Here is a 17,756-nt window from a genome sequence, read left to right as displayed (position 1 = left end):
CACAATCCATACCACAGTAGTAGTTGCCATGGCTAAATGTCAGAGATCGTGGAAACTTCCATAGGCCACTACAGTGCATTGGTCACACTGGCAGCTGCACAGTTATCTCCTGTTATTCGCACACCTGCTATACCAGACCCTCAGGGGCCAGAGAGAGTATCACCATGGCTGTTAGTTTCAACGAAGGGGTAGAGTGTTTCGAAATAGAGGGCAGAGTGCTAGAATGGTCATACTCTCTCTGGCCACAGAGGGTCTGGTACAGCAGGTGTGCGAATACCGAGAGATGAGCATGCAGCTGCAGGTATGACTAACTCACTGAGGTGGCCTATTGAAGTCTCCACAATCTCCAACATCTAGTCACGGTAACTACTACTACACAATGGATTGTGGTTTATGTGTGTCATATTTAGTGCTTCTCAGTACATTGCAGTGAACTCTGTCTTGCAGTGGTATTTGTTGTTGTCTCTATCCTGTCACGCAGTAGCCCTTCCTCCTCTTCCTTCTGAATGAACCTGTCGGCTAAGGACCCTGAGCAAAACTCTACACGACCTGTCTCTTTGATTGTCATAACTCTTCCTCTGTCTTTAACCAACCCTTCCAGCAACATTGTCTCTGATATAGTTTGTAACTTACCAGAAGTAAGAGGGAATTATAGCCACTGAATTCTATGTCTCATGAAGGAACAGAACGAGATGATTTCCACACAATCAATATACTTCGATATTTCGGTTTTGCAAAGAGTATAACGTATTTTCCAAACCTGTACTGACCGACGCTAGAGATATAGCCCTTCATTCTGCTGTATCGGTTTCATGTGAGGGACTCCCAGATCATACGCTGAACGTACTGCCAGCGAATCCAGGAGGACAGATTATCTCCAGAGGGTCATAAATCAACCACCAGGAGGTCATAAATCAATTAGCATAACAATAAGTTTGCCCTGAATGTATGCTTAACCCTGAATGTATGCAATCTGCAGTGTGTGGTATAACAAACTTTCGTATGCTGGCTCTGAATGCATGCAGCCCATAATGTGGGGTAGAATGAACATCCATATGCTTTCTCCTGAATGTATGCAACCCGAAATGTGGTGTAGGAACGACATCTGTGTGCTTGCCCCTGAATGTATGAAACCAGAATGTCGGTTAGAGCAAAATTTGCCTTGCTACTACACTCACACAAGAAAAGTTAGTTGTTTCGTCTTATGTTAGACTATCGTTTGTGAGCGTATTTTATGTTCAGGACATTGCTGCCATGGTAAATATGCGACGAAAAAGTCATTTCATTTAATGTAATACGACTATAGTTGACCTTGTCAAGTCCTAAAGTCAATGGCTGTATTCAGAGGTACAGCTGTGGCAGCTTTAGGTGCACTCGATGCTATTTATGCACGAAAAACACCATTTACAATCTCATTGGCTAAATATACATTTTATCGATAAAAAATATTTAATGCATATAAATGAACATCATCACTTGTGTTAATGTATTGATCCTCCATGTTTTGCACCACACCACACATATCTGTCCTTATAATACAGAGGTCTGGTGTCTACTAACTGCACTGCAGCCTCAAGTTAATTTTAGTATTGCCTCTTTAACGTTGATCACTTATCCTTGTGGTCCATGGATTTAATTAATGATTACATCAATAGGTTTTGCAGCCTTTCTATGGTAAAGAGAAGAAGAATGTGAAGAATATCATCTCCAAGTTGTTAACCTAAATGTTTGTTAAGGATCATCCATTAATACTCTTTAGATGAAACTATGATGTGATGAACAGTTCCAGACCGTTACAACTGTGAGTCCATTCGGGACCAGACTTGGATTCGTGGCTATGGGGACAGTGCGGTACCACACAATCTGTCTGACAGGCCTCACAGACGCTCTCAAAGCTTAAAATCTCCGCTCGGTCCAATCTGGGTATGAATCCTACCTAGACACCGCTATTTACTACATCCACAAATTTCCAGTGCCTCAGTTAGCTTCCAATGTAGAATGGTCGACCTCATTTGGACTTAATTTTTTTCGTTTGGGAACTTTCCCTCCCATCAAGAACTTTGAATTTCACTTCAGTATCTTACCTATTACCATTTTATAGATGCTTCTTTCAGATTGTTTCTCTGTGGCTAATATCACAATCACTGTGTGGCAGGAAACTTGAGACACCAGAGACTGGTCCAGCAGTGGATCACTCAGCTGGCTTCCTAGAGTTCAAGAAGATGACCCAGGAGTTTCATGAGGCAAGTGATCCACAACAGTTTTAATCGTACAATGTGGCAAATGGCCCAAGCTGTATTCGATAGTAGCTACAGTATTGGTTCTCACCAGAAGTTAGAAGATGAGTCTCCTGATTATATGTGCATTTATTTCATTGAAAATATGATAAAGGGCCTCTTTGTGACTCATCTGCAACTCTTGTTCATTTCTTTTGACGAAATATTTCATGTATTTTTTAAACCGTGTAAGATTAATGTTACTGTAGTTGTTTCCCCTATCAGCTGATCACACTGAGTATGTAACTTAGAAATGTACTTGTAAGTTATGCTGTAACGACTTATGTTAGTAATAGACAGTGCTGCAGATTAATAATGATGCACTGGAGACAAGACTCAGTTACATCAAAGTACCTGTCAAACATGCTAGAATAACTTAAGAAAGTCTGCCGACAAGGGTTGGACTCATCTTTTTTTACGAAACCAAGGTGCACAAATAATGCAATACTTGCCACTGAAAAGTCGATTAACTTGTGCATTGTACTGCTGATATATCGGTTAAGGTCTCAACACAAGGAATGCTTTCTGTTGAAAACTACATAGAAGGCAGTATGGAATGCAGAACGTCAGAGAAATGATGTGCATAGGCCAAATCCAGATTTACTAGATGTCAGTGAACTCAACAGCAGCATCACAAAATTGTATAATGAGACTAGGATTTTTTATGAAAGGAAAGGAAGGGCTAAGATTGTGGTACCGTGAATAGTTCAACAATAAATTTTATCTCATCAGATTCGAAACCAAACCAAAGCCAACAACTATAGTTCAAGCGTACATGACGATTGCAAAAGGAGATAAAAATTAATAAACACGGTGGGAAAGCAGGGGGAGTTTGGAATGTTATTGTAGGGAAGTAGTAGAGGATGGAGTTAAGTGAGAAAATAGCTTCGACAACACGGAAGAGAAAGGAAAAGCCCACCCTTGAGCTCTGTAGTGTATTTCAGCCAGTAACGTCAAGTACAGCATTCAGAAATTGAAGTAGGAGGAGGTAAATCTACAAAATGCCAGGACACATAGGAAAATGCCAGTGCGATTTCATAATAAAGAGGCAGAGATTCCGAAATTATACGTGGGCAGTAAACCACAGGTGACTCATGTCACACTTTAATAATGACAAAAAGTAAGACTTAAATAAAGTCAATGTGCATTCATAGGATTTTCGATCTAGAGGAGAATGTTCGCCCCCCACTTACAGAATTGTGATTTTTCCAGTTGATTACTGGAGGAATGAAACCTCCTCTGGTGATGGTAGTATGATTAACAAACTTATGTACAAATGAACTTAGGTGTCCTCTAAAAGTTTTTGGTGACATCTGGAGGTGAGTTCAGTGGTCAATAGTACGATACGATTGCAAGTTTGTGCCCCCTCTTGATGCCGAGTATTGCACAAACAGTCTCGCATCCAGCTTCAGTTTCTGTCCTGATGGATCTGAGATTCTAATCTACTGCGACAAATACACCACCTCTGTTTCCCAATATCTTATCCTTTTAATATACACTTAAATTTTCCCCCAAAATTCTCTTGTGTTACTTGCGAGACACCGTCGCGTGAACAACATAAAAGTCCCATAGGCAAAGCGATTACCATGAAGTGCAGTGGACACTGTGTTCTCCATCTTTAACTGCAATACTTCACTTGGATTGGCAGAGACAAATGCCAGAGTGCAAAGTGTTCCTGAAAGCAGTGAAGCTCACGTAATACTAGGTACAGAAAATTGGCTAGAACCCGAAGTTGATAGCAGCGAGATTTCTGGGGAAATTTAAGTGTATATCGAAAGGATAGGCTAAAGGGACTTGGAGGTGGTGTATTTATCACAGTAGAGGAGAAACTCAATTCCGCCAAGATGGAAATTGAAGCTGCATGTGAGATTGTTTGGATAAGACTCAGTATTGGGAGTTGGCATAAAATGGTAATTGTGTCCTTCTGTCGCCCACCAGACTCACAACCTGATGTAACGGAAAGCTTGACAGGAAGCCTCAGTTCGCTTATACGTCAGTTCCCCAATCATACTGCAGTCATCAGTGGAGAATTTAGTCATCCAACAATCAACTGGAAAAATTACAGTTTTGTTAGTTGTGGGCGTGATAAGACATCCTGTGAAGCATTACTAATTGCCTTCTCTGAAAACTACCTGGAACAGATAGTTTGGAACCCCACCCATGAGGGTGTAATGACAACAAATAGACCTGACCTGTTTGAGGGTGTCCACATCGAAACTGGTATCAGTGATTATGACGTGGTTGTGGCAACAATGATTGCTGACGCAGAAAGTGCGACTAACAATGATACACATGTTCAGTAAGGTAGATAAAAACCAGTGGTGTCATATCTCCACAAGGGACTTGAGACTTCCAGCACAGGACAGGAGCATGTAGAGGAACTACGGCTCAAGTTTAAAAGAATAGTTGATGATGCACTGGAAAGATATGTAACCATTGGTACAGTTCATAATGGAGGGTTCCTCTATGGTATAAAATCATTGTAAACTAGCTTCTAAAGAAACAGACTACTACATAAAAGGTGTAAAAAAGTGACACCAAAGTTAATATCTATTCCCTAGCAAATGCAACAGGAACTGAAATTTAGTGTAGCGCAGCAAAACCCTAACTGCATAACTCTGTTTTCAAATGTTCCTTTATAAATCAGTATTAGTGCCAGTGAGTAGTGGAACAATGCTCATTCAAGGACATTTTTAAATCAAATTGCTATGATAATTAATTACATTGATGATGCAGTCCCTCAACCTATCGTTATACTAATTGATTCATGACACCTGGGGATAATCTGTCTTTCTTAGAAACCCCCCACCCCTCTGTTTCCCACTCCTCCCCTCCCCCACCCCTCTGGGAAAAGGGATGCCGACCCTGGGGCACTTTTTCATCATCCCTCCCCCTTTCGGCTCTGAACTACTACTACCCCTCTGGGAAATCCTCTACTCAGCATCCCTCCTCACCTTTCGTCCCTTCCCCCACCCTATCTGTAAATTGGTGGGGAATGCACAGTCTGTGCTGAATTGTTGATGTGGAAGTATCTCATGACACAAAATTCAATTGAATTGCAGAGGATATATTGTTTATTTATAAAATTCAGTTTGCATATTCTCCATTTAATCACTTGTGACTTGGTGGGAAAAAAGACTTAGTCTGTGCTGGGTTGCCAGAGAGGAAGGATGTATTGGATTGTTTTAGGACTGTCTCCCCTCATCCATATGCGAATTGACAGGAAAAGGGCTGGAGAGGAAGGCTGTCTTTATTTTTGGCGGGAAATGTCTTCAATTAAAGAGCATACTGAATCAAATTAGGGAGAAAGTAAATTTATGTCACAACTTGACTAAAGGAAGGGATCTGTTGATTGAACACATCGTAAGACCCCAGGGGATAGTCAGTTTGGCAATGGTGGGGAGAGTGGGGTGTAAAAATTATAGAGGGAGTCATAGACATGAATTAACTAAAAATGGTCTGATGGTGGTAGCTTGCAGTAACTATTCAGAAATAAAGAGGCCTACATAGGATAGACTAGCCTGGAGAGAGGTCTGAGACCAGTCCTCAGACTGAAGACAGCAACAACAACAACATTATTAGTGCCTTCCTGTAACTGCCACAGGAAATAGTACCAAAGTAAAAATAAAATGGAATATAGAACAACTGAAAGATAGGTCTACTGTTCAATAGCATCAGAGCAGATAAAAACAGGAGTTACAACAGTAAATGGTGAAGACCCTATAGGCGAAGAATGAAACTCTATTAAAATGCCATTTTGACAATGGGAGAGGGGGTGGGGGAGGAAACAAGGAGATTTAGAAATGAAGACTAGTATGATGAGGAACGCCGACAAGAGGTGGAACAGAAAAAGGAAGTAAGGCCCAAGTGCTACAAGAGCAAATCTGGCATTATATAATCAAAACAGAACAGAAGCAGCAAAGACATGCAGGAGGAAAACAAGAGAAGCCATTAAGAGAAAGAGAGAGGAAAGAGAAGAACACTATCAAAGGAATGAGAGCAGGACATTTTACAAGAAAATGGAAGAAGGAACTCAAGATTATAGACCGAAAATAACAGATTGTAAGGACGAATACGTCAATTTGCTGACAGATAACATGTTTTGGATAAATGGAGAGAATACGTCAAGGAAATTCTGGAGGGCAGTCATACCTGGAATGAGCACCACTCTACTGCACTGCAGAATCACAGATAAAAGAACCCACATCAGACAAATTACAGAAGATAGGGCACAGTCTAAAAATCTTAAAAGCATCAGAAATTGATGATATAACTGCAGAAGTATTGAAAACTGGGGAAAGTCGTCTCCATAAGCGACTCCACAAACTTATTAAGCTGACATGGAACCAGGAAAGAATTCCAGGAGAGCGGGCCTTAAGGGGTAATCTTACCAAACCATAAGAAAGCAGATAACACTTGTTGCTCGAATTACTGAGGAATTACCCCGCTGCATATAACCTATAAGATTCTCTCTATTATTGTCTACAATAGGCTAGTTCCATATGCAGAAGAAATTGTGGGAGAATATCAGTGTGGATTCCGCCAGAATAGGTCAACAACAGATCAGATATTTGTGCTGAGACAAACACATGAAAAGGCATATGAGTAAAATATTCAGCTTCATAACCTGTATGTAGACCTCAAGCAGGTGTTCGATAGTCTTGATATGGCAGAAAAGATAAATGATTTGCTACTGCTTGGTATACCATGTATGTTTCACATGTCCAAGCAACATTGGCTGGTTCCAAGGCTGCAGTGTGAGTGGATGAAGAAACCAGTAAATGTTTTAGCATTAGTAAAGGAGTCAGACAACGAGATGCCCTCTCTGCGGTGCTTTTAATCTGGCTCTTGAAGCAGCCATTCAAAAGCTTCAAATATCTGGTTACATTGGCACAAACTCAATCCAGATATGTGCATATGCTGATGATGTAGCAGTTATTAGAAGAAGAAGAGTTTCACTAGAGAGAACAAAACGAGAGAGATAGAAGCCACATTACCTAGAGGTCTTGGTACTAGTGAAATGAAGAGTAAGTACATGAATTTACCAGGAGGGAAAATAATAACTTGGATAAACTATTAGCAGCTGTTTCAGTTTTGCAAAAAAATGGTTCAAATGGCTCTGAGCACTATGGGACTCAACTGCTGAGGTCATTAGTCCCCTAGAACTTAGAACTAGTTAAACCTAACTAACCTAAGGACATTACACACATCCATGCCCCAGGCAGGATTCGAACCTGCGACCGTAGCGGTCTCGCGGTTCCAGACTGCAGCGCCAGAACCGCGCGGCCACTTCGGCCGGCTCAGTTTTGCACCTTGCAGAACTTTGACCATCAGGGGCCTAATATAAAAAGGACAAATTCCATGTGAACTGCAATAAAACAGTACATCCTTAGTAGTAATAGATGGTTCCACAAATTTAAGAAATTATTGGCCTCTATGTTATTAAATAGACTGAAACTTCAAATTTAAAAGGTCATGATCAACTCAGTTGTAATGTACGAATTTGAAAGATGGACACTAGTGAGTGCTGATAAGCAGCAGCTCAGGATATTTGAAGGCAGCATTCTGTGCAATTGAGGATAACAATTGTTTCTGGAAATCTAGAACGAACACTGAGCTGAATCGCTTCATACAGGGAGCTGACATTGTAAGAGCAATAAAAAGGAAGAGAACCGGCTGGCCTGGGCATGTCCTTAGAATGAATATTGGACGAACAAATAAAAGGGTTTTTGAATGGAGGCCAACTGGAAGAAGACAGGGAGGAAGGCCACGAAATTGGTGGACAGACGATGTGGAAGAAGTTGTAAAATCTGTCAGAGGATGACGGAGAACTTCACTGCAGAGGGCAGAATGGATGAAACTTTTTGAAGAGGCTAATAAGACCCAAGCAGGTTTGTAACACCACGAGAAGAAGAATAACCTCATATAAATTACATGTTATCATCGTGCAAAATTACATCAAGGTACCTACAACTAAATGTGGCAGTCTGGTATAATAACACTTAAAAGCACTATTACACCAATGACTAACCTTACATCTGACATGGAGCTTTGCCTACTACACCCGTATGTAACCACAAAACCACAACTGTCCTTTATTGGCAGACAACTAGAATACTTACATGACGCCTGTCCTTCATCTTTTGCAGTACTGCTGCACGGTATGGGATCCTTACCAGATGGGATTGGCGAAGGTCGCCGAAAACGTTCCAAGAGGATATTTGTTTTGTATTATTGTGGTCAGTGTCAGTGTGTCAGGAAGTCGTTTCTGAAAGTATTTGTATGGAGTGTAGCCATGTATGGAAGTGAAACGTGGACGATAAATAGCTTGGACAAGAAGAGAATAGAAGCTTTCGAAATGTGGTGCTACAGAAGAATGCTGAAGATTAGATGGGTTGATCACATAACTAATGAGGAGGTATTGAATAGAATTGGGGAGAAGAGGAGCTTGTGGCACAACTTGACTAGAAGAAGGGATTGGTTGGTAGGATATGTTCTGAGACATCGAGGGATCACCAATTTAGTATTGGAGGGCAGCGTGGAGAGTAAAAATCGTAGAGGGAGACCAAGAGATGAATACACTAAACAGATTCAGAAGGATGTAGGTTGCAGTAGGTACTGGGAGATGAAGAAGCTTGCACAGGATAGAGTAGCATGGAGAGCTGCATCAAACCAGTCTCAGGAGTGAAGACCACAACAACAACATTATTGTGGAACAGGAGAGACGGGGCCTGCCCAGCATATAGTGGTAGGTCTATGCATTCATTGCGCGTAGTGTGGACATACTACTTCGTGAAGCATTTTTGAGCACGTTTTCGGAAAACGATCTTGAACAGCTAGTTAGAAGATCTACCCACAATGGAAATATTCTAGATCTTGTAGCTACAAACAGGCCTGACCTTATTGACAGTGTCAGTATAGAGATAGAGATTAGTGATCACGATGTCATCATAGCCACGATGTTTGCTAAAGTTAATAAATCCATCAAGACGGCTAGGGGAGTATTTATGTTAGAACGAGCAGACAGACAACTGTTAGCATCTCACTTAGAGAATGAATGGACTCCATTTAGTTCCAATAGTACGGACGTAGAGGAATTATGGGCAAAGTTGAAACGGATTCTAAATCGCTCCATGGGTAAGTGTGTGCTGAGTAAACGGATTAAGGAAGGAGAAGAACCACCGTGGTTCAATAATAAAACTCGGAAAATGCTGAGGAAACAGAGGTTTTTGCGCTCTCTATTCGAAAAAGAACAAATTCCTGCATCTTTAAGGGGATCGACACGCGAAGCATTCAACTTCCACCATCATACTTTAGTGAAAACCCGAGAAACTTCTGGTTCTACGTAAAATCGCTAAGCAGGTCGAAGGCGTGTATTCAGTCACTCGTTTGCCATTATGGCAACAGAAGACAGCAAAAGGCAAGCTGATGTTTTAAATTTCCTGTTTAAGAAACCATTCGTGCAAGAGAATCGTGCAAAAATGGCGTTGTTTGACCGTCGCTCAATCTCCAATTGGAAGACATAGCAATAGGCATCCCTGGTGTACAGAAGCAACTGAAAGAATTAAGAACAAGTAAGTCGCCAGATCCGGATAGAATACCAGTTCGGCTTTACAGAGAGTACGCTTCGCCATTGGCCCCTTCCTTAGCTTGCATTTATAGCGAATCTCACGCCCATTGCAAAGTTCCAAGGGACTGGAAAAAAGCAGAAGTTTGAAATACTCACAATTAAACCCACCTTATTGACTAGTGGATTATAGCCTAACAGTTTAAAATAGTTTCACTGTCTGCAACTGATAAAGGCTGATCGGTTAATATTTGCATGGGAGTTGTTTCATATCAAATCCAACAAAGCTAATTAGGATGTCAGGTAGCAATAAACGGTACATACTTTGTTGTTAATGTTCTATATCTTTTGTCTAAACAGCACGAATGAGGCAGTTACTCCCTTCGTCTGACAAAGTAATAACGGTTAACTCGTCACAGGTCGCCTATTAATGTCGTCACACGCCAATATTGTCCGCCCTGACAGCTGAGTGGTCAGCGTGACGGATTGCAGTCCTACGGGCCCGGGTTCGATTCCCGGCTGGGTCGGAGATTTTCTCTGATCAGGGACTGGGTGTTGTACTGTCTTCATCATCATTTCATCCTCATCCGGCTCGCAGGTCACCCAGTGTGGCGTAGAATGTATACTCATGATCATAAATTAAGGATAATAGCACGAAAAAGCTGGCGCTAATAGCATAGGCACATAGGGAACACACATGACACAGATCTGTAAGTCCACGGTATTGGTGATAAGTTGAAAAAACCGTCCCGAAACACATGTGCTACAAAACGCCACTGTTTCCTGCGCATGTACCCTGACATCAATATGGGACATGATCACCAGCACACGTACACAGGCCGCACAACGGGTTGGCATACTCTGGATCAGGTGGTCGAGCAGCTGCTGGAGTATAGCCTCCAATTCTTGCACCAGTGCCTGTCGGAACTCCTGAAGTGTCCTAGGGGTGTGAAGACGTGCACCGATACGTCGACCAAGAGCATCCCAGAGTGCTCGATGGGGTTTAGATCTGGAGAACAGGCAGACCACTCCATTCGCCTGATATGTTCTGTTTCAAGGTACTCCTCCACGACGGCCGCTCAGTGGGGGCGTTCATTATCATTCATCAGGAGGAAGGTTGGACCCACTGCACCCCTGAAAGGGCGGACGTACTGGTGCAAAATGACGTCCCGATACACCTGACCTGTTACAGTTGCTCTGTCAAAGACATGCAGGGGTGTACGTACACCAATCATATTCCCACCTCACACCATCAATCCCCGACCTCCATACAGGTCCCTTTCAAGGACATTAATGGGTTGGTATCTGGTTTCCGGTTCGCGCCAGATGAAATCAGGGCGAGAATCACTGTTCAGACTATACCTGGACTCGTCTGTGAACATAACCTGGGACCACTGTACCGATGACCATGTACTGTGTTCTGGACACCAGGATTTACGGGCTCTCCTGTGACCAGGGGTCAGTGGAATGCACCTTGCAGGTCTCCGGGCGAATAAACCGTGTCTGTTCAGTCGTCTGTAGACTGTGTGTCTGGAGACAACTGTTCCAGTGGCTGCAGTAAAGTCCAGAGCAAGGCTACCTGCAGTATTCCGTGGCGGTCTGCGGGCACTGATGGTGAGATATCGGTCTTCTTGTAGAGTTGTACACTGTGAACGTCCCGTACTGTAACGCCTGGACACGTTTCCTGTCTGCTGGAATCGTTGCCATAATCTTGAGATCACACTTTGTGGCACACAGAGGGCTCGTGCTACGACCTGCTGTGTTTGACCAGCCTCCAGTCGCCCTGGTATTCTACCCCTCATAACGTCATCAATATGTATTCTTTGAGCCATTTTCAACACACAGTCACCATTAGCACGTCTGAAAACGTCTGCACACTTACTCGCTGCACTGTACTCTGACATAGACCAACACACCTCTGCATATGTGGACTGCTGCCAGCGCCACCGTGCGACGACCGCAGGTCAATCGCACCGCATGGTCATACCCTGAGGTGATTTAAACCCACAAACCGTCCACAAGAGCTTTGTTTCATCATGTATCAGCATTATCCTTAATTTATGAGCACGAGTGTAGTAAGACCTGCACCAAGGCGGCCAGACCTGCCCCACAAGGGGCCTCCTGGCCAATGAAGCCAAACGCTCATATCCATTTCCACGCCAATATTCTTCATGTGGCAATGAATACACGATCCTTACTGCAATCCAAATTGTGGGTGTCCGGCGCGGTTATCGCGTAATCACGGTGCGCAAATGAACACTTAAACACATCAAACAAATCACGCAGTTAGTGTCATTTATGTATTTGCTGGAGGTGAGGCCCACAGCTTTGGGTGACACACACAGCCGTTAAACAATTGTAATCGCGCTGCTTTCTTATCAGCCGACAACTTAACTTGCTCGGAGTCTCAACACTGACTACTTTCTGCCGCACTGGCCGCTCGACTATCGATAGTACCTCCTGAGACCTGCGAGAGGGAAAGATTTATTGTTCTCACTACGTAGTGGGAGGTTGGCCCCTTACAAGTGACTGAAAGGTAAAAGAACGGACCTGCACAATTACAAACCGGCATCCTTAACACCGACTTGCTGCAGCATTCTTGAGCGTGTTTTGAGCTTTTTGTGACAGAAAAGCTTCTGCCCACAAATCAGTAAAGGTTTGGAAAGTATTGCTCGTGCAAAATTCAGCTTGCCATTTCTCGCATAGCATCCTCCAAATTATGGACGAAGGACAACAGGCAGATTCCCTATTCCTAGATGTCCAGAAAGCTGCTAACGACAGTAGAAGCATATGGAATAGGTTTCAAGGTATATGAGTGATACATTCATAATTAATGAAAACCAATATGTTGTCCTTGACAACCATTATTCCTCAGAGACGAGGGTATCGTCAGCAGTGGCCCAGCAGGTGTTTATAGGCTGCTCTTACTATGTACATGCGTGATCTGATGGGACAGGCTGAGAGGCTGTTTGCTGGTGCTGCTGTGGAGTACGGGAAGGTATCATCGTCGAGTGACTGTAGGCGGATACAAAATGACTTGGACAAAATTTCTAGCTGGTGTGATGCGTGGCAGCTTGCTCTAGATGTAAAACAAAATGTAAGATGTAAGTTGATGCGGATGAGTGGGAAAAACAAGCCCGTAATGCTCGAACACAGCATTAGTGGTGTACTGCAGGAAGTGGAGCGAGCGCGCCAAGGCGGTAGTATGCCAGGCGAATGGTCCACTTTGGTCTTTTGGGAGAGTTTTAGGAAGGGAAGTGGAGGGAAGACACCTACTTTGCGAAGCACTATTGAGAAAATTTAGAGGACCGTCATTTCAGGCAAACTGCAGAATCATTCTACTGCTGTCAATGCGTAAGGACCACGAAGATAAGAGAAATTAGGGCCCCTAAGCTGTGCATAGGCGGTCGTTCTTCCCTCGCTCCATTTGCGAGTGGAATAGAAAAGGAAATGCCTAGTAGAGGTGCAAGATCCCCTCCGCCATGTACCGTACGGTGGCTTGCGGAATATCTGTGTATATGCTTGCGGAATGTGTGTGTATACGAAGTCGTAGATGTAGAATGTCACAGTTATGACAAGCGATTTGTGATGGCTAATATAAAAACAAGGGCGTTGGCGAGATCTTTTCACCAAATGTTACTCATCAGTTTCTTCCTACAAATGCCGAAATATTTTGTTGAATCGCTCCTACATTGGATGAAATGGCCGTCATCGTAATATATGAGAAGCCAGAACTCACACGCAAAGATGTACGTGCTCATTTTCCCCACATTTTATTGTAGAGTGGAACGGTCGAGAAATACTCTGCGAGCGACGCTCTGTGACGTTTAAATTTCAGAGTAATCATATTCAATGTGGGCAAAATAACACTCTCCTGGAAGATACTCAGAACGCCCGCCAGAGGCGGACGGGCACACACGCGAGCGTCCGCTGCACCCAGTTGTGCTGGAAACTGAGACCGTCGCTTCGAAAAAATGGTTCAAATGGCTCTGAGCACTGTGGGACTCAACATCTGAGGTCAGCAGTCCTCTAGAAGTTAGAACTACTTAAACCTAACTAACCTAATGACATCACACACATCCATGCCAGAGGCATGATTCGAACCAGCGACCGTAGCGGTCGCGCGGTTCCACACTGAAGCGCCTCGAACCGCTCGCGTCGCTTCAGAATAGGAGCGAACTGGTTTACTGCGTCGCTTGACAGCCGAACGAGTTCATGGAACAGAAATTCTTCAACGAATGGCAAAAGTGTAGAAAGAGCTCTGTGCGTCCGTTGCAGGGTTCAAGGCGAGCCACTAGCATTTGAAGGAGGCACGACCTGGAACGCCACATTTCCCGTGACATCGGAATGAGCGCTGGAATTGCAACGGACCTGCACTGCTCTCCGTACACTTGTGCCACTCTTCAGCGAAAATCCGTTCCCTGCACTCCTTCTGCGATACACACTGCAACACTTTGCTCCTCTTTTAAGGCCTTCATTTCTTTGTCTTCAGCACTACAAGTGCAATGAACCGTTAACGTATGCTTGCACTCACATTAATGCACCTTATACTTCTGCTTTATACTCAGTAACTCCACATCCTATGCTGGTTACTTGGACAAAAACGTTTGCTCCGTTATGAGTTCCACTTCTGTCGAGTCAGTGTTCTCAACCGGCACTGTAATCAGATTCACTGCCACGGAACGACTTTACAAACTGAATACTGGGAAAATAAAGTTCTGAGGAAGCCAGTAAGACTTGCTGGTTTATATAAACTGAGAAATTCATTGGCTGTGAAAGGCATTAGCCCGAGTCGCAGACTAGAAAGCAGGTACAAGTAACCAGGAAGTTTATTTGTAGCTTATACTCTTCCGCAGAGTAAGTGTTTCAAGCTAAGTTGTCCAGCTGGCGCTCGCGAATGTTTATAATTAGCCTTATATGAACTGTGACATGGTCCTGTTGTCTGGATAGGTGACGAAACAGATATACATGATCGGGAGCAACATTGAAGAACAACATAAACGTATCCGAGAACAGCTGCTACATATCCGCCGAAATGACGTTGACAAACTCCTGGCAGGCACAGACCCGCACCCTCTTAAGGACAACAAGTGGAAGGCTCACATGTATGAAATACACGCATTAGGCGACGAGTGGAGGTAAGATTCTAGCAACAAACAGAAAGTAAGTAGAAAATTTATGCACACATTCTGCTTGACAAGTCGTAAAAACTGATGTAACTGTGATACAGAAAGTGTAACCAATTTAAGAAATTATCCTAAGGATGCAATCAAATTATATGTAAAAATTGTTGTGTCAAATCGAAAGGAAAAGACTCGATGCAATTCCAAAGCTTTCCCATCCAATCAATTACAGTGGTGGACCACCATTACGTCTATCCGTTCCTATCTTCCTTTTATTCTTTTTCAAATTACTAATATTTATAGTTTACATAACTATAAAGTTATAATAATAATTTGCAGAAACGTTTTTGTTTACTTTTCTGGAGACCTCATTATTATTACTTTGATTTTTATTTGCTAAAAGAAAAATTGCTTGTACCATGAAAATCTTATAATATGATGAAAACTGCAAAATACACGACATACCTTAAAACACATGGTAAAAAGTCATTAAATGTGCAATAAATGAGACTAAATGCACTTTTAGTACTGAGGTTATTCAGTGTGTGTGTTTGTGTGTGTGTGTGTGTGTGTGTGTGTGTGTGTGGTTCACGATTTATGGAGAGAGAGTGACTTTGATATCAAGGAAGAAGAAGAGAGAGTAGTTCTAATGCGAGTATTTAATGGTTTAGAACTTTTAACACTAGACTCACAAGATTTAAAAAAAGGCCACTGAATTTTCAGCTGCATTACAAAAAATATTATCACCTTAGACCTCAGTAACAATATACACTGCTCAAAATACTGGTAAAATATTGTGACTGTATGTGTCTAAGTCTGTCGTTTTCTTTTGTTTATATTGTCAGCACAATAACTGCATATCAGTTTGAGTTTTAAATGCTATTTTCAAAGACTACGAAAGTTTTCAAACCTCTTTTCCTCTGCAACATCACCGGTTTCCTGTGTTCACAGCCTCGATCAGGAGCAGCCTCCGTGGGAAGACCGGTCACCACCTTCGAGAATACCTCTACGTATATCGTCAAATTTGATCAAGTCACCTACTCGGAAAAAACCAGAGTGTCCGAATGGCTTGAGACCTAAAATGTGCTTATGTCAGAAACCCAAATGACTCTGCATGGTATAATTCGAATCAAAGATATGTTTTCCAATTTTATGACTCACTCCATAGCATGGGGGATTGTGGGTTTCAGTTCATTGCATGAATTGAAAATGTGATACACTCTGTTTCCATAGAACAGGTGGATATTATTCGAGTAGCAGAAATATATTTTATTGGAGTATACTTTAGGAAAAGAGAACATTTTTCATATTAAGAACAGTAACAGTGTCTTGAAATTTTTACAACATTTGTAGAGACGACCTTACCAACACGGGCCACCAGCTAACATGTCCTCTGCGAGGAAGTTTGTGGTTTAGAGTGGAGAAGTACCTGCTTGCCTGATGTCATTTGGCTTAATTGTGTGTGTAATTGAAGCATACTTTGTGTCAAAAAGCAAACTAAAAATGTTACTTTCGATCTGTGGCCACATGAACACAAGAAACGAAAACCAATAGGAAAGCTTAAATTTTGGAAGTTCATTTACATAAACTGAGGACATGACTTGTTCTGAATCTGTACAAAACATATATATAACCAAAGCTCTATGATATTTTGGAAGACTCACCCAAGATGACTTTTATGTGAAAGGTAAATTCTAATGGATTATCATTTATCAACAGTGCAGCACACAGAAGGTATTTATTTCATAAACGAATATTTACAGTGCACCAATGGAAAATAATCACCGCTGTCTACTTATAAGTCGATTATAAAATTTCGAATATAACTCGAGTACCTCAACAATCCGAAAGTACCTCTAACGCTTACAATCATTAACACAAGGTACAAAAATACACATAATGATTACTTTCGGTTTTGATAGGCACAACAGTAGAGCTGTCAATCTATGGTTTGCTAGATTTTTAGAACACGAGCAAATGGGCAAATGTTACATTTTTTTAAATATTGCATTGCAGTTAAATTATGGGCTGCCACGTTTTAAAAAGGCACTTAAAAAACCTAAAACATCTGACAATATATATGCTCATCACCTTCTCATAGTCGGTACAGTCAAAGTAACAACTGGCAGAACAAGACATCTCTAATAATTTCGATACATTAAGCATAACAGAGTTTATCCTGTAAGGCTGTAATGATTGTGAAGAAAAGGACACTGTGATGAAATGGCATATTCACTTTCCCTCACTTGTGTCGCTACAGATGTTCATTTACTTATATGATACATATTTGCAACATACGTTTATTAATCACTCTTTTTATTCATCTGCTAACAGTGTACCATATACTGGATGGATATAGTCAATTGACAGTGAGGATTAGTTACAAAAGAACTCCTTATATTTAAGTTCTTTACAGATGTACATGCATACAGTCATCTTAGTTCAACAAATGTAAATAGATCAACTTTTTCATATCCAAATATTCCTCTATGACGTGAAAGTTATGTGTTATTAAAATTATTTTAGTTCTACTTTGAACTTTTGAAATTCTTTAATTTTCTTTATTGAGGCAGGCACTGTATAAAAAAGTATTTTTCATTGAAAATATACATTTTTTGTTAAAGTATTTTTAGTGGGAGTCTATGTGAAAATAGTCTTTGATTCTTGGTCTGTATTTATAAATTTGACTGTTCAGTATTGAAAATTTGTGGTGAGTTTTCAGAAAGCACTCATTTATAAATGTATAAGCCAGGAAGTATCATTTTTTTAACTTCTTTAAATATTTCCTTG

General features: G+C 41.8%; 1 protein-coding gene across 1 annotated transcript; it reads left to right on the top strand.

The window, feature by feature from the left end:
* Positions 1 to 2,049: 2,049 nt before the first annotated feature.
* LOC126195076 (uncharacterized) lies at positions 2,050 to 17,422 on the top strand. Its single transcript, XM_049933534.1, has 3 exons — positions 2,050 to 2,243; positions 14,794 to 14,981; positions 15,918 to 17,422. The coding sequence occupies exons 1-3, from the start codon at positions 2,223 to 2,225 to the stop codon at positions 16,072 to 16,074; spliced, it is 366 nt and encodes a 121-aa protein (XP_049789491.1). The 5' UTR covers positions 2,050 to 2,222; the 3' UTR covers positions 16,075 to 17,422.
* Positions 17,423 to 17,756: the final 334 nt, after the last annotated feature.

Source organism: Schistocerca nitens, chromosome 7 (genome assembly GCF_023898315.1).
Source record: "Schistocerca nitens isolate TAMUIC-IGC-003100 chromosome 7, iqSchNite1.1, whole genome shotgun sequence".
NCBI classification, from domain to species: domain Eukaryota; kingdom Metazoa; phylum Arthropoda; class Insecta; order Orthoptera; family Acrididae; genus Schistocerca; species Schistocerca nitens.
Note: the sequence above shows the minus strand (reverse complement) of the source record. Positions and strands in the feature narration are given on the sequence as shown.

Excerpts from the sequence above, each read along its gene's own strand:
- LOC126195076 (XM_049933534.1), top strand. The coding sequence starts at position 2,223 with ATGACCCAGGAGTTTCATGAG. Across the intron at positions 2,244-14,793 it reads TGACCCAGGAGTTTCATGAG|GTGACGAAACAGATATACAT; the intron begins GCAAGTGATCCA and ends TTGTCTGGATAG. Across the intron at positions 14,982-15,917 it reads GCATTAGGCGACGAGTGGAG|CCTCGATCAGGAGCAGCCTC; the intron begins GTAAGATTCTAG and ends CTGTGTTCACAG.